A 23,877-nucleotide genomic window follows, 5' to 3' on the forward strand; every position below is an offset into this window, starting at 1 on the left:
GAGGGCCAGCACCCCCTTCGCCCCTGGCTGTTTTGGTCTCTTAAAAATCTCTGGGCTATAGACAGCGATGATCCCTCATACCCACAGAGAGCCTGGAAGAAAATAATGGCTATTTTCTTTGCCTTCTGAAATTTAAAAACCAATCACCTCCCTTAAAGGCCACCACACGTACAGACTTTGTTTCACGGGGCTGGAGGAGAACATAGGTGTGAAGCTGGGCTCTTAGTCACGCGCTTACCTATAGCCTGGATTCGTACTCTTGCGGCAGAGGAGTGGCAGTATCTAGGATATCTCTGGCCAACATCGAAGATGCGGTTTTTTTTTTTTTTTTTTTTAAATGTCAAGGTGAGAGTTGCGGTCTACCACAGGTGTGGTTTATGGTGAGGTATGAGCGCGAGTCTTCCGTTTGTGGATGTCTCCGTTCCATTTGACGGCTCTCTTTTTTCCTTGACACTTGCCACTCTTGGCTTGGGTGACTTCCTCCTCTGGATGTCCTCCTAACTCTCTGGCTGCCCTTTCTCATATCCTGCGCCAGCTGTCAAGGTGCACCTTTAGCAGCTGGAATCACTGTGACTTCAGAGGAATATCAGAGCCCTCTCCTTTTAGTCAGCAAAACTTCCCCGAGAGCTCCTCTTCTGTGCACACTAAGCAGGGACGATCCCCAACTCCATCATCAGTTAGGTGACCCGTAAACTTCACTTTCCTAATCTGTCAAGCAGGGGTGTCCCAACATACTCCACAGACTTGTTTTTAGAGTTAGCTGACACAGTACTTCTCGGAAGGGCCTGACTCAGGAGTCTTGGTTCATTTAATTAAACCAGAACAGCCTCTCAGCCCGTAAAAAGGTGCTCAAATGGAAGCTTGCTTGACGTGATCTAGGATGGTCATAAAATCCCATGTGTCTGCAGTAGAGAGATTAAAGAGGCAGAAAGGCTTCAGGGGACTGAACTATATGAGACTTTAACTCTGAGTAGGAATGAGAGCTAGCTAGCTTTTGAAGGTTTTGAGCATCCAGTAACTTGCTGACACACATTTTACTGTATTTTTTTTTTTAAAGATTTTATTTATTTACCTGACAGAGCGAGAGTGGGAACACAAGCAGGGGAGTTGGATAGGGACAAGCAGGCTTCCTGCTGAGCAGGAAGCTAGAAGTGAAACTTGATCCCAGGACCCTGGGATTAGGACCTGAGCCCAAGGCAGATGCCCAACAACTGAGCCACCCAGGTGCATGCTGATTTACATTTTAAACATGATCACCCTGGCTGCTCTGATGAAAGTAAACTCTAAGGCAATAAAGGGGGGAAGCAGGGAAATTGCCTGGGGGCTTTTATGTCATCTCAGGCCAGAGATAATGGTGCCTTGGACTAGGATAGTAGCAGTGGAGGTGCTTAGAAGTGATCATTAACCTGGAATACACTTATAAGATAGAGTTACCAGGGTTTGATGGTGGGTCGGATATGGGATATAAAAGGTTGAGGGTTGGTTGACTCCCCAAGAGTTTTTGGCTTGAGCAAGTGGAAACATTTACATTACTGAGATAACAAAGACTATAACTGAGCCCGTTATAGAAAGATTGGTTTTGGACTAGTTGAGTTTGAAATGCATAAGAGTATTAATGGCACTAGATAAGTGGACTGAGAGAAGAGTCTGGAAGACTGAGTGGGTATGCCAACGTTAAGAGAGATTTCAGAAGTGAGATAGCCCCTGCAAAGGAGACTAAGGAAGGACCTGTTGGGGAGGAGGAAAACTAAGAAATGTGGTATCCCAAAAGTCACATGAAGACTTAGCCATTGGATTTAGTAACTCATTTCTCAATAAATCCAATGGTTAATTGACAAGACACATGCTAGTAGATGGTGGAGTGAATATTTGAAGTGTGACTAAGAAAGAATGGGAAGATGGGAAGTGTTTGTTTTCCTTTCTTTCTATCAATAAATGCCATTCATTTAGCACCTGTACAGTGTGCTTTCTATGGGCCATGTAGTGTTCTAGATGCTAGAAATATACTGGAGAACAAAGTTTTTTTATTCATGGAGAGTGCCTACCAATGGGGGAGTAATAACTGAGTAAACAAAAAATAACTATTAGATTGTGTTAAGTGCTATAAAAGAAAAGCGTTGGCACACTTTTTCTGTAAGAAGGTAAATGATAAATATTTTAGATTTTGTGTACAGTCTCTGGTGCAGCTACTAAGCACTGCCATGATAGTGTGACAGTAGCCATTGACAATATGTAAATGAATGAGTGGAGCTTAGTTCCAGTAAAAGCCTGTTTATGAAACCAGACAGTGGATTGGATTTGACTCTTGGCCTATAGTTTTCTGAGCCTTACTATAGAGAGTGACTGTGGGTAGAGGTGATTTATCTCCATGTAACCTACAAAGACATTTCTATATTTTCTCTCTCCTTGTTGCCAATTTTTCTCCTGTTAAAGTTATGTTTGAAATTATGCACCCTGAATTTTCTATGGTTTTTCTTTCTTCCATAAGCTGTGTTAGGTTATTTAATAGATACGCTTTTTAAGAATTTTTTTTTTCTCTTGCTTCTCCTCAGGGCAGTAGTGTTCCTGGCACATATCTGAGAAGTTGCATTGTGTTTTTGGTTTTTTTTTTTGAACTGTTATGCTGAAGAATATTCTCAAACTTTTTTTTTTTTTGCCAACCTTTGTGTTAAGGTTAAACCATGTAATGCAGGTCATTTCTTCTGGTTGCTACCAAAGGAAAAATATTTCACCACAAAAATGTCAATACAGTTGGTAAGAAAAATGGCATTTCTTTTAATGGTATAGTATTGTCCTGAGCATAGTGTTCAACCAAAGCTTTGAAATGATCAAAGAGAGTTGGTTTAGTATAGTGTTTATTTATTTATTTATTTATTTATTTTTTAAAAGATTTTATTTATTTATTTGTAAGAGAGAGAGAGTGAGAGCGAGCACAGACAGACAGAGTGGAAGGCAGAGTCAGAGGAAGAAGCAGGCTCCCTGCGGAGTAAGGAGCCCGATGTGGGTGGGACTCGATCCCAGGACGCTGGGATCATGACCTGAGCCGAAGGCAACTGCTTAACCAACTGAGCCACCCAGGCGTCCCTAGTATAGTGTTTAAAAGTACTTGAGTGCCTGAGTGCCTGACTTGAGCCAGGCAGCCTGGGTCAGAATCCTGTTTTTGCCTCTCAGTAGCTGTGTAATTTCTGTATAAACTCCAAGCAAGCCTGCCCAGAGTAGTTGCTTCTCCCCAAAGGATTGTTGGATCATTGCTTAAGATGTTGATTTACAACCTTTTTGAGTTGACATGTTTCATGTTTGCTTATTTGCTTCCAAGTTCTACATTTCCACATCAAGTGTGGTGTTAAACACACACACACACATTTAAAAATTAAAATAAACAAATAGTGATTTTGAGTGTTCCCTGGCACACCTTGCGTTAACTGCAGATAATTTCAAGTATGAAAATTAGAATTGTACTATCAGGAGAATGCTATAGCTCTAATGGATAACTATTACATGATAGAATTAATGACCTCATTCATAAACATTTCTCAAAACTTTGAATATAATTAGGTTTATAATATTATATTTTGGGTTCCCATTAGATTAGCTTTGAAAGGCAGATTTTATTTGTAGAAATGTACATTTGTAATTAAAAGAAATTTTATTAATCTGCAATTTGAAAAGTGAAATTGGTTAGAATTGCCTAAGTGGGGTTTAGACACTGAAACAGACTTTGGAATTGTAATGCTAATAATTAACCACAGGACTTCTTTTCTCCCTACAGTTAGTTGGAAAAAATTTTTTTAATTGCATAATTTAGTGCTTGCTTCGGCAGCACATATACTAAATTGCATAATTTATGTTTAGAATAGGAGTTTGCTAGCCAAAATGAAACAGGAGGGTAAAAAGAGACTTTTAGAATCAGAAAGCATGGCCAAAGGTCCTCATGTAAATCCACATGTGGGGAACTTAAAATTAGTTCTGACAAAACTGGTATAAAAGGTGAGAGATGAAGAGAAGCCTATGTAGTTGGGGAATCTCATACTATGCAAAGAAGTTTGGGTTAAATTTTATCAGAAACAGTGTTTGTCAAATTGGTTGTGTCTTCCTCATTATGTTTTCTTTTATACAAGTAAACATTTACAAATAGATTTTTTTGTTTATATAACTGGTATTATAGCGTTTCATATCGTGGGGTTTTTGCTGTTTGTTTCTGAATATAAAGCATTTCCCCATGTGTGTCAGTTAAGGCTCTCTGGTTGCAAGCTGGAGAAACAGCCTCTGGGTAATTTAACAAAAAGAAAGTTTATTGGCAGGCTCTTTGGGAGCTCCCAGGATCAGTGCGGGGGCTGAGGACTTGAAGTAGGAAAGAACCAACATGCTCCACTGGAGAGTGTTGGGCACCACTAATGGAATCAGTGGATTTTGTCGCTTACAGTATTCTGCTCAAGATTTAAAGTCATGGGAGAGTCCCTGTTAGCTGTGCTCTGGGTTATGTGCCCAGGCCTTGACTGTAATGGGTGGTGAAAGGGTCTCTCAAAAGGAGCCTTCCAGAACTCTTCAGCTAGTGTAGCAGAGGGTAGGACCATCCTACCAAAATTGTACACAGTGGGAGGAGGTAAAGATCAGACTGCCCTTAGGAAGAGAAATGATGCCATGTGGCTCAAAACATCAGAAATCTACTATATCATGTCATTACAAAGATTTCAAAAAGTACTTTTTTTTAAATACAAAATATTCTATCATATGAGTATTCTATAATTTATTTATGGACATATACATTGTTTCTAACTTTTCACTGTGATAAACACTCAGTGCATTGTAAATGTTAATGGGGCCTCCCACACCTGCTTATGAAGACTCTGGAAATGCTTAGTAAAGTGATTTCCATAATGTCACTCTTTAATTGATAGATTAGAAACAAAACCCTCTATATTCAGATTCAATTTAGTTAACTCAGACTCTAATTTGTAAAATGTCTATAACTTCACAGGGTTTTGTGAATATTAAATAACATGAGTAAAACAGCTTCTATACTATCTGACACATAGAAGGGGCTCAATAAATGGAAGCTATTAATCATTTTGTGCACAATATGTTTTCTAATTTTCTGTGCATCCTAACTTGAATGAGTTAGTGAATTTGATGTTATATTTAGTAATACTTAGTACTTAGAATACCCCAGCTTCTTTTCTTTAAGATTTTATTTTTTTAAGGAATTTCTACACTAAATGTGGGGCTTGAACTCACAACCAAGAGTAGCAAGCTCTACTAACTGAGCCAGCCAAGCACCCCTAGAATTACCCAACTTCTTAACCCCCTCTCAAATCCGTTAACAATTCTGATAGGTAGGCATTGTGACAAGTGGTTAAAAGTGTGGGCTCTGAAACCAGACTACCTTGGGTTTCAACTCAGGTATGTTATTTACCATCTCTGTGACTTTGGGCATGTTTCTCAACCTCTCTTTGCCTTGGTTTCTTCATCTGTTAAAAGGGGAAGATAATGATACCCACCTCAGGGCTGCTTCTAAGGCTTTTGGACAAGTATCTTTATTCTCACAGAGAGATAGGAAAATGAAACAGGGATTTTATTTTTTTTTTAATATTTTATTTATTTATTTGACAGAGATCACAAGTAGGCAGAGAAGCAAGCAGAGAGAGAGGAGGAAGCAGGCTCCCTGCTGAGCAGAGAGCCCACTGCGGGGCTCCATTCCAGGACCCCGGGATCATGACCTGAGCCGAAGGCAGAGGCTTTAACCCACTGAGCCACCCAGGTGCCTTGAAAACAGGGATTTTAAGTGGCTTCCAAGGTTACCAGTGAATTGGTCATAGGCAGAGGGCCGGAATCCAGGTCTCCCCTCTCTGCTACTCTCTATTCTCTCTGCTGTGCCTGGGAGTCTTCTCTTCCATGCTTCTTGTCCCATTCTTTTGTGTATTTCAAAACCAAACTTTGAATATCCTTAGATTATCAGAAAGGAAGTGACATTAAATATTTAGTGTATATGTGTATAAACAAACTAGAGGCACTTGGACACTAATTGTTGTTTACTGGGAATATTTTATTTTTTATTTTTTTAAGATTTTATTTATTTATTTGTCATAGAGAGAGCACAAGCAGGCAGAGTGGCAGGTTCCCTGCTGGATGAGGAGCCCGATGCAGGACTTGATCCCAGAACCCTGAGATCATGAGCTGAAGGCAGTGGCTTAACCAACTGAGCCACCCAAGCGTCCCTACTGGGAGTATTTTAAACTATAGTTCTAACAGTTTATATGTTCAGTTCTCTTTGAAACGGTTTTCCTTTCCACAGCTGATTCATCCAGACCCAGGGTTTAAATCTAGTTGCTCAGATTCCCATAGAATTAACTTAGGTTGGTGTACATCTGAGGGCATTATGTTGCTTTGGTTTAAATATCTCAAAAAATGGTGATTGAAATAAGTATTGTATTATCTTTACTTCCTAGCCTGCTGTTTTTTTTTTTTTTTAAAGATTTTATTTATTTATTTGACAGAGAGAGATCACAAGTAGACAGAGAGGCAGGCAGAGAGAGAGAGAGGGAAGCAGGCTCCCTGCTGAGCAGAGAGCCCGATGCGGGGCTCGATCCCAAGACCCTGAGACCATGACCCGAGCTGAAGGCAGCGGCTTAACCCACTGAGCCACCCAGGCGCCACCCTAGCCTGCTGTTTTATTTCATTTAGGCTTCTGTTAAAATATGATTGAATCATTATGTAGCTTTTAGTCTTTAAGACTTCATTGCCTCACTACCTCCCATCCAAAATATATCTTGATTTCTTAGTAATCCTTTTTTTAAGACTTCATTTTTTAGAGCAGTTTTAGATTCACAGCAAAATTGAGAGAAGATACAGAGATTTCCCTTATACCCCTAGCCCCCACACATGCACATCCCCCACCAGAGTGGTGTATTTGATGAACCTGCATTGACCTATCATAATTGCCCAAAATCCATAGTATATATTAGTGTATATTCACTCTTGATGCTGTGCATTGTATGGATTTGACAGCGTATAAGGACATGAAACCAGCCTGATTATATCATGTGGAGTACTTTCACTTCCCTAAAAGTCCTGTGTGCTCTCCCTGTTCATCCCTTGTGATCTCCTTAATAAATTTTCCAGCTAACGGAGTCACTTCATTCCAGTTCTCCTGATCTTAAAGGTTCTTTTGCAGTCTTTATTGGAATTATTTTTCTAACCCTACTTGGCTTCTTTATGCTTGAGTCAGAAAAAGGTTAAATAACGAAAACTGTTTGCCATACATATAATAGCCTATAACTTTATTTTTGAAATAAATATGGATTAATAGCTGCAAAAAAGTTTTAGAGTAAAAATTATCCATGTTATCTTGAGTCATTTATATTTTCTTCTGAACCTGAGTTTTCTGAGCTATAAAATGGGGACAATAGCACTTCACTTACTGGGGTCTCCTGGTAACACTTGTGGAGCACCTAGTGCAGTGCCTAGAAAAGTGTAATAAGGCCATAATTTATTTATTTTTCAGATATATTCTTGTAAATATAGTATTTGTCCCGTTTCAGAAATTCAATAAAATTGAAATTTTCTCTCACCTTGTATGGCCAACTCTACCCATTCACTTGTAGTAAATGATCTCACCTTTTATTCTCTAGATAAAATAGGGGCTACTGGGATGAGCTTTCTCACTTTTCCATTTTTTCTGATTACAGAGTCAGTTGCAGTTGTACCCATATACCGTATATTCTCCTGGTCTCTGGAAAAACAGATGCATCCAGTCTCTGCTATCTTTGATCTTGATTCTCCCCCCTCACCCCATCCCTAAATATCTTTTGGAACTTTATTCCATTAATTTTCTCCTCTTGCCTATAGCTTTAACCTTTCTCCAATGTTTGCTTCCCTTCAGTCCTCAAACATGCTTAGCCCTGTCCTGTCAAACCAGTCTGTCTGGAGACTGCCTTTTTCTTAGCTGCTGCTGGTGGTTCTCTTGTTGAATTAAAGGATATTCTATACTTCCTGAATTTGTTTAACTACTCTATCTCTGTGTTTAAGTGTGAGAGTTAGCTTGATGGCTTTATCAATGGAAAAGACTCATATTAACTCTAATTAGATGAATAACATTTTTTATTTTATTTATTTATTTTTTATTTTTTTTAAAGATTTTATTTATTTATTTGGCAGAGAGAGAGATCACAAGTAGGCACAGAGGCAGGCAGAGAGAGAGAGAGAGAGAGGAGGAAGCAGGCTCCCTGCTGAGCAGAGAGCCCGATGCGGGACTCGATCCTAGGACCCTGAGATCATGACCTGAGCCGAAGGCAGCAGCTTAACCCACTGAGCCACCCAGACGCCCTGAATAACATTTTTTTTTTAAAGATTTTATTTATTTATTTGACAGAGAGAAATCACAAGTAGATGGAGAGGCAGGCAGAGAGAGAGAGGGAAGCAGGCTCTCCGCCGAGCAGAGAGCCCGATGCGGGACTCGATCCCAGGACTCTGAGATCATGACCTGAGCTGAAGGCAGCGGCTTAACCCACTGAGCCACCCAGGCACCCCCTGAATAACATTTTTTAATATCAGTGCCACAGTAAGTAGCTTTTCAGTCTTTGGAATTTCATTAGCTCAAGATCTACCCTTGGAAATGTATGTTAGTTGTTTTTCTTTCTTTTTCAAATAACTTTCAGCCTGGTAATGCCACATACTCCCATCAGGAGAAGCTGTATACTGATTTCGGTGGTAGTGTGATTCAACCACCATTTCTAGACTCCTCTCTGAAAATTGACTTTGGAACTGGCATTGCATTTTTTGACTGTGTGTCACCCTTCATTCGTAAATTAACATTTTGGAAATGGTTGAATTTGGTGACTCGGTTGGTAAGCTAACCCAAACATCATTATACTTAAAGGCATGATACTCTGTTTCTATATTTATGCATGTCTTTTAACAAGATACCTGTGTAGAAAGGATCTAAATTCAGATTTCCAGCTTTTTTTTTCTTCTTGATTTTGTCATTTACCTAATTTTCATATCCAGGGTAAAATGGTAGCTATTTTATGTCTGTTTTTTATTTTCATTTGTTTAGTTTACTAAATTTTATAAATTTTTCGGAGGCAGTGTATTAAGTTGGATTTTCACTTGTGAAATATTCAAGAAACATAAAAGAGTGGTTGGTGTTAGACACTATAAGTAATAGATTTGAAATGTGAAGAAATAGAATTTAAAATGTAAACCTGCCCTTATACAATCACCCAATAAGCCTGGAATCCCAAAGGAATATTCTGTAGAGATGAATGGAAAATGATCTTACTCCTTCTCGGGCATATTAGCTATCTCCAACCTTGACAGTGAGAAATCATCACTGAGTTTTGTTTTGTTTTGTTTTTTTAAGATTTTGTTTATTTATTTGACAGAAATCACAGGTAGCCAGAGAGGCACGAAGAGAGAGAGAGGGGAAGCAGGCTTCCTGCTGAGCAGAAAACCTGATACAGGGCTCAATCCCAGGACCCTGAGATCATGACCTGAGCCGAAGGCAGAGGCTTAACCCACTGAGCCACCCAGGAGCCCTCACCACTGAGATTTTGAAGCCACAAACCCTCTCTTAGGTTGCAGCCTGAATTCTCACTACTTGCATCATTTGAAAACCTAAAGCGAATAATTTAACTTAGAATGATTCTAGGTTGGTGGGACCCCAGAGTGTCTGGCAGAAATACTTTCCAGAAGTACTTATCTTTAGAAGGTTCAAAAGAATGCCCAAAAATAAAATTCTAAGGTAAGTTCAATCCAAACTAACTAAACTCACAGAGAAACAAGGCACTGTGAACAAGAGCAGTAGCAGATAACAGCAGTAATCAGATTTTGGAATTTTGGAATGTTCAATCACAATCTTAAAAAGCTATTTAATATGTATAAGGAAATAAAAGAAAGACTAGAAAATATATGTGAGGAATAAGAAACTAAGATTGGCTGAGCATATTTGAAAGTTAACCAAATAGAATATCTAGAAATGAAAAGTAAGATAACTGAAATTTGAAAGTGGATTCATGATAGTCATGGGAATACTGAAAACCTATTTAAACAAAACCACAGCTCTTAGAAAGATAGGACAAGAAGGCAAAATTCTCACCCTCCATAATGTAAAATAAATAATCTCTAAAATTGATGAATCAGAAGATAATGGGATATTTTTTAATTATATGGAGATAGGTAACTTTCAAAAGAAACAGCTAAAAGAAGCTAAAATAATTGCCTGTGTGAGGAAGTTTGGGTAAAATGGAGAGGAATGGGCAGGAACTTCTGTATTTTGCCATTTATATTGCATGACTTTTTTAAACTATGTGCATCTTCTGCTTTGATCAAATAAAAATGTAAAGCTAAAATAATTAATGCATTGCTGTAAATTGATAATTGAGGCCAAGTGATGGATTCAAATTCCAAACAGGTTTATCAATATATTAGACAAAACTGAAGATGGAATTAGTGAGCTAAAGGATAGTTGACACTGAATTTTCATTTGCAGTGATTGTAGTCAGAAAATTGTGGAGTGTTTATTTTGCTGAGAGAAAATAACCTCTCCCTAGGATGCTATATCCAGTGAAAATCTTTAACACATACATGAAATAGAGTCATTTTCAGACCATCAGAAACAGTTTGCCACTAGCAAGATCCTCATGAGAAATCCTGAAGGATATTCTTCATACGGAAGGCAAGTGATGCTAGATGGAAAGTATGAGGTAGAAGAAAGGATGAAGAGTAGAAAAATGGTAAATATTGCATGTATCTAGATCTAAACAACTTTTTTTTTTTTTTAAAGATTTTATTTATTTATTTGACAGAGAGAAATCACAAGTAGATGGAGAGGCAGGCAGAGAGAGAGAGAGGGAAGCAGGCTCCCTGCTGAGCAGAGAGCCCGATGCGGGACTCGATCCCAGGACCCTGAGATCATGACCCGAGCCGAAGGCAGCGGCTTAACCCACTGAGCCACCCAGGCGCCCCTAGATCTAAACAACTTTAACTGTCAAATAATAACCCAGTGTTTTGTGGACATTAAAAAAGAAGCAAAAGAAGTTAGAATTAAAGTAGATTAATAGTTGCATGAAAGTGAGTGGGAGTGAATGGAATTAAATTTCTGTTGTTTGGGAGGAGGACAAACCTATTGAATATTTTTAACACTGATAAGTTAGGAATGTATGTCATTATTAAATAGCTTGTAGAATTTTATCATGAAATAACAACTGAATAAACAGCAGAAGTAAGAAATTAATTAAAACAAAACAAAAAACCTTTTGTCAAAAAAGAAAGCAGAAAATCTCAGAAAAACCAACATAGAGTATGTATGACACATAGCACAAAATAAGATGGCAGCTTTAAATCCAAATACATGTTAATGAACCAAATGCTTGCATTAAAAGAGAATGCACTAGATTGGTTTTTAAAAGGGAGAATGTTATTTATAAAAGATGCATCTAAAAGAAAAGGGTATAAGATGGGATGCCTGAGTGGCTCAGTCAGTTAAGTGTCTGCCTTGAGCTCAGGTTATGATCCCAGGGTCCTGGAATTGTGCCCTCCATTGGGCTTGCTACTCAGTGTGAAGCTTGCTTCTCCCTCTGCCTGCCACTCCCCTTGCTTGTGCTTGCTCTCCCTATCTCTCTGTCTCTAACAAATAAATTAAAAGAAAGGGATACAAGAAGTTCAAAAGTATAAATGTGAGAAAAGACCGATCAGAGAAAAACAACCAAAAGTGATCCATCAATATCAGACAAAAATAGACTTTATAGTAATGGCATCAAAGAGAAAAAAGACTCAATGTGTCACGAAAATAAAACAGTTTTAAGTATGTTTTCATCTAATAACAGTCTCAAAATATATAAAGCAAAAATTTAAGAAGAAATATACTAGTCATCAAAATGGAATAACTGATAGAACTGTTCTATCAGTAACTGATAGAACAGGTTGTGGGGTGGAGCTATGAAAATAGAGAATTGAATAATGTATTTGACAAACTTGACCTAATAGACATATACAGAACATTGTACCAAACAACTACAGAATACACGTTCTTTTCAAGCCAAACATGGAAAAGTTATCAAAAATGACCACTTACTTGGCTGTAAAGCAAAACTTAAGTTTTGAAAAAGTTTTTAAATAGAATGAAACAACATAAATTCTTAAACCAAGTGCAATTAAGTAACAATCAATAACAAAAAGGTAATTTTAAAAAAAGAACATGTATGTTTGTAAATTAAACATTTCTGAAACATCTGTGGGTAAGAGAAGAAATCATAGTGGGAATAAGAAAATATTTAGAATTGAGTGATAGCACAGGTAATGCATATCAAAACTTTTAGGTAGGGTGCCTGGGTGGCTCAGTCTGTTAAACGACTGCCTTCAGCTCAGGTCATGATCCCGGAGTTCTGGGATCTAGTCCTGCATCAGGCTCCCAGTTCTGCAGGGAGTCTGCTTCTCCCTCTGACCTTCTACCTTCTCATGCTCTCTTTTACTTTCTTTCTCTCAAATAAATAAAAACAATCTTTTAAAAAATAAATAAATAAACTTTTAGGTACACTGGAAAATACAGATTATTATTGAAAAAGTTAAAAATTTGAATAAGTGAAAAGACATCCCATGTTCATTGATTGGAAGACAGTTGTTAAGATGACAGTAGTTCCCAAAAGAATCTACAGATTTGGTGCAGTCCTTACCAAAATTCCAGTTTGGTTTTTTTTGCAGAAATTGATAAGCTGATCCTAAAATTCATATGAAAATGAACAGCCAGACTAGCCAAAACAATCTTGAAAAAGAACAAAGTTGGCAGATTGATATTTCCCAATTTCAAAACTTAGCGCAGAGCTACAGTAATCAGGAGAATGTAGTACTAGCATAAGGATAGATAGATCAGTGGGATAGAATTGGGAGTCCAGCAGATATATTCTCAATTTATTTTTCAATTGAATTTTGGCAAGAATGTTAACATATATCAATGAGGAAAGAACAGTCTCTTTTAAAAATGTTGCAAGAGCAACTGGATATCCACAGACAAAAATATGAAGTTGGACCCCTACTTCAGACCATACACAAAAATTAAAATGAACCACAGACCTCATGTAAGAGCTAAAACTACAAAATTCTTAGAAGAAAACATAGGCATAAATCCTCATGACCTTAGATTAGGCAGTGGTTTCTTAGATATGACACCAAGTAATAAAAAGGAAAAATAGTAAATTGGATTTCATTCAAATTTAAGACTTTTCATGCTTCAAAAACCCCATCAAGAAAGTGATGAAAACAGAATGGGAGAATGTATTTATAAATCTTTTATCTGTTAAGGGTCTAATATCCAGAACATATAAAGACTGCCTACAACTCAATAATAGGCAAATAACCCTATTAAAAAATAGACAAAGGATTTGAATAGCCATTTGTCCAATGAAGATAAACAAGAGGCCAATAAGTACATGAAAAGATGCTTAACAGCATTAATTACTAGGGAAATGGAAATCAAAACCACAGTGAGATACCACTTTATACCCACCAGGGTGGCCTTAGTCAAAAGGACAGCCAAGTGTTACAAGTTTATGGGAAAGTTGGAATCTTCATATTTTGCTGGTAGGAATATAAAACTGTTCAGCCACAGTAGAAAAGTTTGGTAGTTCCTCAAATTTTTGAACACTTATCATATGACCCAGAAATTCCAGTCCTAGAGAACTGAAAAATATATTCAAACAAAAATTTGTACACAAATACTCATAGCAACATTATTCATAAAGGAGAAAAGTGGAAACAACCCAAATCCGTCAACTGATGAATGGATAAACAAAATGCGGTGTGTCCATACAACAGAATATTATTCAACTGTAATACAGAATGGAGTTCTGATTTTGCAACGTGGTTGGGTCTTGAAAGGAGCCAGTCACAAAAGAGCATGTATTATTTGATTCCATTTATATGAAATATCCAGAATAGACAAATAGAGACAGAAAATTGACTAGTGGTTGCCAGGATGTGGGAGGAGGCAAGAATGGAAAGTAGCTGCTAATGGGTAGAGGTTTCTTTTTGGGGTAATAAAAATGGAGTTAGATAGTGGTGATAGTTGTACAACTATGAATGTCTTAAAAACCAGTGAGTTGTGGGGCACCTGGGTGGCTAAGTAGGTTAAACCTCTGCCTTTGACTCAGGTCATGGTCTCAGGGTCATGGGATCAAGCCCCGCATTGGGCTCTCTGCTCGACAAGGAGCCTGCTTCTCCTTCTCTCTCTGCCTGCTTGTGATCTCTCTCTGTCAAATAAATGAATAAAATCTGTAATTAAATAAATCAGTAAAAACCAGTGAGTTGTAAAGAGAAGAACCTGAAGGACACAGGTAAAAATACTGAGAAATAAGTAGCCTTTAAATCAAGTTTGGGAAAGAAGAAAGACTTAAAGTTAATGAGCTATACATCCACCTCAAGAAGTTAGATAAAAGTATTAAAATGAGCCCAAAGAAAGGAAAAGGAAGGTAATAAAATGGGAAAAAGTTATTGAAATGTTTTCAGTAATTATTTGTTGAGAGTGAAAATTTGATTATGAAAACAAAACAATATGTAATCCTATATTTTTGGTAAAATAATGATCCCACCAACCCCTAAAATCTAGAAGTCATAGTACAATTATTGTTGACTCAAAGGTAAGGAAATCCTCTATATTTCAGTGACTCCCAAATCTACATTTGTATCCCAGAATCTCTGTATTTTCAGACAAGTATCTGGCTACCTGCTGGACAATTTTTTTTTTTTTTTAAGATTTTGTTTATTTATTTGACAGAGACACAATGAGAGAGGGAACACCAGCAGGGGAAGCGGAAGCAGGAGAGGGAGAAGCAGGCCTCAAGACCCTGGGATCATGACTTGAGCAGAAGGCAGACGCCTAATGACTCAGCCACCCTGGCACCCCCCCTGCTGGACATTTTCTAATAGAAGTCTTGGAGGCACTTAAAATTCAGCTAATTGAAAGTCAAAATTATTATCTTCTGGCTCAGAATTTCTCTTCATGCAGTGTTTACCTACAGTTATGACTACACTATATCCCTGGTTCTTTAAGTCAGAAACCTGGGTGCCCTGCTTGAAGTTCCTCTTCTTCCTCTCCCCAAATATGTCTGATCAGTCACTAGAATGGTCCTTAATATACTTAGCAAAAAAACCCCTGTGACTTGATCCCTGCTTACCCCTCAAGACATTAATTCCACTCTTGATCTTGCTCTCTGTATTCTGACAACAATAGCCTTTGAATTTCCAGAAAGTTCAGCATCCTTCCAGACTTGCACTTACTTCCCCTTTCAGCATCCTGTTGTATATTCTTTTTTTTTTCCTGTTGTATATTCTTTATGAACTATTTAGTATCCTTGTCATTAAAAAGCAAGTCTCTAATAAATTATTAGTTCTGAGGTGTAAATTATAGGCCACATTTGTTCTTCTTAGAGTTAATTGCCTTTTAAAGAATTTCCTGATGAAGACAGTGACCGGCCCAAAGCTAGTTGATGTTTTCAGTTGCTTATGATGGTGGCATAATGCTAGTTGAAAGGGATATTAGAAGCAAATGTGGTGAATAATTGTTTGTTTATTTTTAAGATTTTATTTATTTGAGAGAGATAGAGCCCGAGCAGGGAGGAAAAGCAGGCTCCCCGCTGAGCAGGGATTCCCAGCAGGGGGGCTTGATCCCAGAACCCTGGGATCCTGACCTGAGCCAAAAGCAGGAGCTTTACCAACTGAGCCACCCAGGCACCCCAATAATAGTTTGTTAACGATGTATGGTTTTCATATTTAATTGCATGTTTATAACAAAAGTTCTCAAACTCTTTGGTCTCAGGATTTCTTTATGCTCTTAAAAATTATCGCAGACTCTGGGTGCCTGGGTGGCTTAGTTGGTTGGGCGACTCCCTTCAGCTCAGGTCATGATCGTGGAGTCCCAGGATCGAGACCTGCATCAGGCTCCCAGCTCCATGGGGAGTCTGCTTCTCTCTCTGACCTTTTCCCTCTCATGCTGTCTCTCACTCTGTCTCTCAAATAAATAAAATCTTTAAAAAAAATTATCACACACTCTGAAGAGCTTTTTATTTATTGTTTATAATATTAAACCTGTTACATGTTAACATATATAACATTTATTTAAAAAGTATAATTTTCCCCAAAATAATAAGAAGAGTGACATTGTTTTATATTTTTGCAAACCTTTCTCATGTTTGACTTAAGATAGCTGGGGGGCCTGGGTGGCTCAGTGGGTTAAAGCCTCTGCCTTCGGCTCAGGTCATGATCCCAGGGTCCTGGGATCAGGCTCTCTGCTCGGCAGGGAGCCTGCTTCCTCCTCTCTCTGCTTGCCTTTCTCCCTGCTTGTAATCTCTGTCTGTCAAGTAAATAAAATCTTAAAATAAAACAAAAAAACTGACAAGAGTGTTTTTAAAAAAGAGAGAGAGAGAAGATAGCTGGATCCTTGTATCTGCTTCTGCATTCAGGCAGTTTCAGTATCACATATCATGTACCCTCTGGAAAACTTCATTACACTGCTATGATAAAATGAGAAAGGAAAAGGCAAAAACTGTGATCGTATTCTTACGAAAATAGTTTTAATCCTGCAGATCCCTGCAAAGGGTTTGGGGACTTTCAAGGAGCCCCAAACCATACTTTGAGATTCTAGGCTATATGCTCTTATATTCTGATGTCTTTAAAAAGTGTATTTGCTTTTTCCCCACTTTAAAACTAACACATGCTTGTTTAAAAAAAAAAGTAATAATTATATGGAGAGTAAAAACAAGTACACTTTTATATGTTGAAGAGAAGAGTTACGTTAAAAGGTTGAGAATAGTGAACAATAGAACTAGCAGGAGTCCAAGAACTCTGGCTTCTAACTCTGCGCTGCCCCCTCAGGCTTTGGGCAGACCTCTTCACTACCCTGGCTCAGACTCCTTAGTTCTCAGGTGAAGGGTGTCCCCTGCAAGATGTTTTTTTTTTTTTTTAAGATTTTATTTGTTTGACAGAGAGAGAGAGATTACAAATAGGCAGAGAAGGAAGCCTACTTGGGGGAAGCAGGGTCCCCGCCAAGCTGAGAGCCCAATGCGGGGCTTGATCTCAGGACCCTGAGATCATGACCTGAGCCTAAGGCAGAGGCTTAACCCACTGAGCTACCCAGGTGCCCCACAAGATGATTTCTGAAGACTTTTCTAGCTCCAGGTGCCAGTGTGGTATAGCAATTAATTCATTTCCTAAGACCTAATGGTTAAATGTCAGAGGGGGATGGTAGAAAATTGTGACTAAAAACGTTTGTTTTTGGTGAGACACCAGAAGGTTGTTTCTCTGGAAATGGATTCTTTTAAATTGTAATTAATGTCAGCAGTAGAACTCCCACTCAATTCTGTGGGACTCAAAATAATGGATTTATTTTTATGTCTCTCTGGCACAACAGTATTGTACATTGTGGTTATCTTCTTGGTGTTTCGTGCCTTCTAATTTTATGTAAGTGAACAGACAGTCCTAGAGGGAAAAAAGCACTGAGTATTTATGAAAGAGGAATTTAATTCAGATTCTAAAAAGTCATGTGCTTATATAGCTTGGCATAAGACTCGCATATATAATAAATATTTTCCTTCAGGTAACAGCTGCTTATGAAAAGGAAAGCAGTCATCTGTGTGTTTGCTTGGTGAGGAGACAAATATAGCAAGTTCCCAATGTACAGAACAGCTATGTTCCAAATTTATCTTTAGCATTTTGAATAAATTTTTTCATGGATATTAAGTTTATTTGTAGGTGCATATAATCATACATTAATTAACAAGTTTGGGCCTTATGCTATGCCTGGCCTCTATGCTGAGTTTCCAGACTAGTACACAAAAAAAATTTTGATGCATTAAATAGGTCCCATATTAGTACCTTTTTTTCTTTCTCAGTAATTTTTAGTACTATATTAGTAAAATTTTTTTAAGGTTTTAATTACAACAGTGGTTAAGTGTGTGGTCTCTGGAGCCAAGTTGCTGGTTTTCAAATACTAATTCTGCCACTTGCAAAGAGTAACTTTAGTAAAGTTACAAAACCTCTCAGTATCTTTTTCCTCATATGTAAAATGAAGAAAATACCAGTACTTAATCTCATCAGGTTGTTGTGAGGATTAATTTTTTTTTTTTAACTGTGTAATTCCCATAATGTAAACTTAACCATTTTAAAGAATACAGTTCAGGGGCACCTGACTGGCTCAGTCCGAGTAAGTTCAAGTCCCGTGTTGGGTGTAAAGCTAACTGAAAAACCAAAGCAAACAAACAAAAAAAAACCCCACAAAACTTTAAAGTGTACGGTTCAGCAGTACTTAATGCATTCACAATGTCTCATTCCATAATATTTTGAGTGGATAAACTATACAGTATATACATACAATCAAATATTAGCCATAAAAAGGAATGAAGTACTGATAAATGCTCCAAGGTTGGTAAACCTTGAAAGCATTATGCTAAGTGAAAGAAGCTACACACAAGAGGTCACACTTCGCACGATTGTTTTTATATGAAATAATGAGAATGGATACATCCATAGAGACAGAAAGCAGATTAGTGGTTGTCAGGGATGAGTGGAGGGGGAAGTGGGACGTGCCTGCTTGTCTTTTGAGGTGACGAAAATATGTTGGGATTTGATAGAATTGGTGGTTGCACAGCACTGTGAATATACCAATGGCACTGAATAATACTTTTTTTTTTAAAGATTTTTTAATTTATTTGACAGACAGAGATCACAAGTAGAGAGGCAGGCAGCGAGAGAGGAGGAAGCAGGCTCCCCACGAAGCAGAGAGCCCAATGTGGGGCTCTGTCCCAGGACCCTGGGGTCATGACCTGAGCCGAAGGCAAAGGCTTTAACCTACTGAGCCACCCAGGTGCCCTGAATGGTACTTTTAAATGGTTAATTTAGGATATGTGAATTCCACTTCAATCTAAAAATAATAAAGCTGCTTGATCACTTAGATTGGCAAAAATACTCTTAGACAACCAAAGCCAAAGAGTCTGCTTAATCCTATGGGTTCCTGCTTTTTCTGGCCTCAGTAGATTTCCCTTACTATCCTGTGAGCTCAGCGAGGTATTTTGCAGCATGTTGTTTAGGCCATCATATTGTTGCAAACTGAAACTCTCATTTCACCCTTAATTTTTGTTTTTTAAGATTCTTATTTATTTTAGAGAGCAAGAATATGAACAGGGAGAGGATGGACAGGGTGGGAGCAAGAGGGGGAAAGAATTTCAAGCAGACTGTGCCCTGATGTGGATCCTGACAGGGCTCAATCTCAGGACCCTGGGATGGTGAAACCCGATCTGGCCTGAGCCCAAACCAAGAGTCAGATGCTTAACCGACTTAGCCACCCAGGTCCCCCTACACGATACTTTAACCTATAAACCTTTTCTGTCATTATTAGTGATTGGAACGGGGAGGAGGCAATGCTGAGTTTTGAGTCACCATCTTGATCCAGTCTTTCCAGTACTAATAAATTTTTTTTTTAGATTTTTTAAAAAAATTTATTTGACACAGAGAGAGATCACAAGTAGGCAGAGAGGTAGGCAGAGAGAGAGGAGGAAGCAGGCTCCCTGTTGAGCAGAGAGCCTGATGCAGGGCTCGATTCCAGGACCCCGAGATTATGACCTGAGCCGATGGCAGAGGCTTTAACTCACTGAGCCACCCAGGCACCCCCAGTACTAATAAATTTTAAAAAGTTAGTTAATTTTACTGATTTGAACTTTATGCTAGTCCTTGAGGAGGTAATAGACCGTTGAATTCTTAGTAATAACTGTTCTTTTTAGCTTGGCATACCATGTTCTTCACTTAAAAATTTCAAGGTACGTAGGCAGGTTTTTCTAACTTGGGAAACTTCAGGTATATCTTTAAAGCTGGCAAGGAAGAGGGACGGAAATGGTCCAATTGTTTGAAAAAGTAGTTTCCAGACAGGGCTTTCTTGCCTAGAGATGCCCTGTTTATGCAGTACCCTACATGGATTTGTAGTACCATGCTGTGGGGGAAAAAAGCCACAGCCTTCATAACCCAATAAACATTCTCCAGCTTCGCAGTCCCCATTTTTCTTAGAAATTGCCAGTGACATGAGCAAGAATGCTGGAAGCATAGGTCTGTAGACTGTAAGACTTTGTGGTCCAGTGTTTCTTGAGACATTAGATATTATCTAGTCCTTATTAGAAAGAACATTGGTGCTGGGAGTCATCAAAAAAAGAAAAGCATAAATAACTGAATAGGTAACTTGAATAAACATTTTATTAAGGATTGATGTTCTACAAAGAGACAGTAAATATTTTTAAAATCTAGTAGAGGAGCTATAAGCAAGTGTTGTGGGAACACAGAGGAACGAACATAGATGGGCAACGGGTGGTAACATTCAATCTGAGTTTTGAAGAATACTTTACAGGACAGTACAGTGTTCTCCACTGTCAAGCAGGCTGACCTATTTAAATAGATAAGAGACCTGACAAATGTTTCTTATCCATAAGGTTGACCTAATTTCCAGTTGTTATCATTATTAAAATATTATATGTAACCATTATTAGATTAGTATCCTAAAACTTGGATCTTATGCCTGAGAATATATACTAGTGGGTCTCCATCTGGGTTGAGACCATAAACCCACCTGAAGATTTCATCCCAAACTGTGGTTTTTATCTGTCATAGGATTTTGAAAAGATTTTATTTATTTATTTATTTATCTATTTATTTAATTTACTTAAAAAACCTGGGGGCATGCAGAGGGAGAGGGAGAAGCAGGATCCCCACTGAACAGGGACCTCCCCCCAACCCCTCAATGTGAGGCTCCATCCCAGGACCCTGGAATCATAACCTCCACCAAAGGCAGACACTTAATCGACTGAGCCATCCAGGCACCCCTATCTGTTGTAGGATTTCTTGAATGGAAAGACTAGTTTGGGCCTCTGTCCCTGATATTTTTTTTGTCATTGTGTTACTCTGGATGAACAGATGGAATATTGAGCCAAGATTGTCCCTATTTTACTTAAAACACAAGCAAACAAAACTATTTTAAAGAGCAATATGATTTGTATACTTCCTTTACTTTGTGGTAAGTATATCGATTAAGCCAAGAGAATAGAAGTATGTATCTGTTTGATTACTGGATATTTTGGTGTGTAGGATTATCAGAGAGAGCATAGGAGCAGCAACTGACCTATAAAAGATTAAAAATCCATTTATCTGCTATCTTCTACTTATGTCCTGGGTTGTAAACCCCTAAGTTTGTCCTCTCCAGGCAACCTCTTCATTTTCTTTTTCAGTATGAGAGAGAGATTCTTTCTAGAAAATAAAATACTTCCGTTTAAGTATAAAACTATAGAACTTGAGCAGTAATAATTCCAATATTGTATATGTCTGTTCACTGAAAGTATGATTTGACTCCTTGTTAATAATGAACTTTTATTCACTTGAAAGTTGTGGCTTTTTGTTTTTAATGGAACCATAATTGCTAAAGGCTTTTCAAACTTTTCAGGGAAGTGTGACAGCAATGACAGTATTTTTCCCCTTGGATACAGCTCGACTCCGACTTCAAGGTGAGTATCTTTTGTAGGCATCATAGTTTTTTCATTTGGTGTCAAGAAGCAAACATATTTTTCTCATAAGTTCTAAGTTAACATAAGGATAGCTGTTTTGTTAACAATCTATCCTTGTCCATTTCCACTGACTTTACATCCTTGCTGTTTCCCAGTTAACAGAGAGATGTTCATGGATGAGTCGTAGTCTCAGCCACTCTTATCTGAAAAAACCTGAGTGGGTTTGCATTAATAATTTTGAATCATTACAGTTATTTCTAATAAACAATATGAGTTTTTTTTTTAATATTTTATTTATTTATTTGACAGAGAGGGAGATCACAAGTAGGCAGAGAGACAGGCAGAGAGAGAGGGGAAGCAGGCTCCCTGCTGAGCAGAGAGCCTGATGCGGGACTCAATCCCAGAACCCTGAGATCATGACCTGAGCCGAAGGCAGCGGCTTAACCCACTGAGCCACCCAGGCTCCCAACGATATGAGTTTTTAAAAAAGATTTTATTCATTTATTTGATAGAAGGAGAAAGATCAGGCACAGTGAGGGGGAGGGGCACAGAGAGAAGGAGAAGCAGACTCCCCACTGATCAGGGAGCCTGATATGGGGCCGATCCCAGCTTAGATCATGACCTGAGCCCAAGGCAGACACTTAACCGACTGAGCCACTCAGGAACTCTGATTTTTTTTTTTTTTTTTAAGTAATCTCTATATACAACATTGGGCTCAAATTTACAACCCCAAGATCAAGAGTTGCATGCTCTACCAAGTAAGCCAGCTGGTGCCTGCACAATATGACATTTTTAAGGCACAATGTACAGAGTTTTTGCTGGGGGTAGATCTTCTCAAAAGAGAGCAAAGAATAGAGACAGTGGAGCCAAACACCCATTGTCACTGCTAAGTTGGACATATAGACCTAGACCTAGTTTGCCTCTTTTGAGTTATAGGACTAGGCAACTATAATTCGTGCTTGCTTATTCCCTAGTATTTTTCAACTTGAAATTATAAACCTATGCTAGAACTTATGTGAAGAGATAAGAATAAGATTAGCTTTGAATAAACTAATTCAATGTTTGTAGTTTAATGTAATTTAATGTTAAAACCCTTCATGGCTATCATTATCAATCAGTTTTAGAGTTTTGTGATAGGTTTTTTCATATGACTCAAAATATATAAAATGATGTGCACTATAGTGGAAAATCTCACTCTGATCTGCCCGTTTTCCCTTCTCTGCAGATAATGTCTTTATTAGTCTTTCAAATAGTCATGCAGAATTTCATTACGGAATAACAAGCAAATAAGAATATAGAAGATTTCTCCCGTCCTTCCACAAAAAAAAAAAAAGCATATTTGTCACATTTTTCTGTGCCGTACATTTTTTACTTAACAGCATATTTTGGATGCTTTCCAAATCAGTGCTTTGAGAGCTTCTTCGTCCTTCTAGCTGTAGCATGATTTCATAGTGTAAATGCTCCAGAACCTGTTTCCCCTTCCCCTATTGTAGATTCTTGGATCTTTTCTTCTGTCTCTCTCTCTCTCTTTTTAAGATTTTATTTATTTAGAGGCGCCTGGTTGGTTCAGTGGGTTAAAGCATCTGCCTTCGGCTCAGGTGATGATCCCAGGGTCCTGGGATCGAGCCCCAAGTTGGGCTCTCTGCTCAGTGGGCAGCCTGTTCCCCTACCCCACTGCCTGCCTTTCTTCCTACTTGTGATCTCTGTCTGTCAAATAAATAAATAAAATCTTTTTTTTTTTAATTTTTTAAATTAAAAAAAATTTTTTTTAAGATTTTTTTTTTAAGATTTTATTTATTTATTTGAGAAAGAGACAGAGAGTGTGATCAGGGGAGGAGCAGAGGGAGAGGGACAAGCAGACTCCATGCTGAATGTGGAGCCCCATGTGGGGCCTGATTCTACCACCCCAAGATCACAGCACTGGCTGAAACCAAGACCTGGATGCCCAACTGACTGAGCCACCCAGGTACCCCTCTTCTCTTTTGTAGAATTGTTTCTGTAAGTTCTATGGGATAAATTCCCAGAAGGGAGATTGCTGGATCAAAGGGTAAGCCTGTTTGTAATTTTGATAGCGATGGCCAGATTGCCTTCTGTAGGAGTTTCCTTTCACCATCCCACAAACCGTATAGGTATCAATTTTAATTCTTAGGATATTGTTCTATTTCCACATTTTTATGTTTTCAAAATGTTCTCCAAGCGTGGGTAGGAAATGTGAAGTTAATTGAGGTTTTGTGATTTTTCAGTGAGAATGCCAAGAAAAGCAGAGCTCTCATCCTTTTTTTAGTTTTAAGTAAGTTCTATGCCCAAGGTGGGGCTCAAACTTATGACCCTGATATCAAGAGTCACATGTTCTACC

General features: G+C 38.2%; 2 protein-coding genes across 3 annotated transcripts in view; one reads left to right on the forward strand and one right to left on the reverse strand.

The window, feature by feature from the left end:
- The window catches only part of L3MBTL2 (L3MBTL histone methyl-lysine binding protein 2), a 529,035-nt gene that overhangs the window by 417,846 nt on the left and 87,312 nt on the right, over window positions 1-23,877 (reverse strand). The window lies entirely within an intron of this gene.
- Window positions 1-23,877, forward strand: part of SLC25A17 (solute carrier family 25 member 17) — a 41,833-nt gene that overhangs the window by 375 nt on the left and 17,581 nt on the right. The window contains exon 2 of one of the 2 annotated variants that reach the window (XM_082740043.1): window positions 21,461-21,525. The exons of the other annotated variant lie outside the window; for it this stretch is intronic. Within the exon in view, the coding sequence (XP_082596169.1) occupies window positions 21,461-21,525 (65 nt within the window). The remainder of the gene's footprint in view (window positions 1-21,460; window positions 21,526-23,877) is intronic. 2 annotated transcript variants of the gene reach the window in all.

Source organism: Mustela nivalis, assembly GCF_964662115.1.
Source record: "Mustela nivalis genome assembly, chromosome: 7".
Lineage (NCBI taxonomy): Eukaryota > Metazoa > Chordata > Mammalia > Carnivora > Mustelidae > Mustela > Mustela nivalis.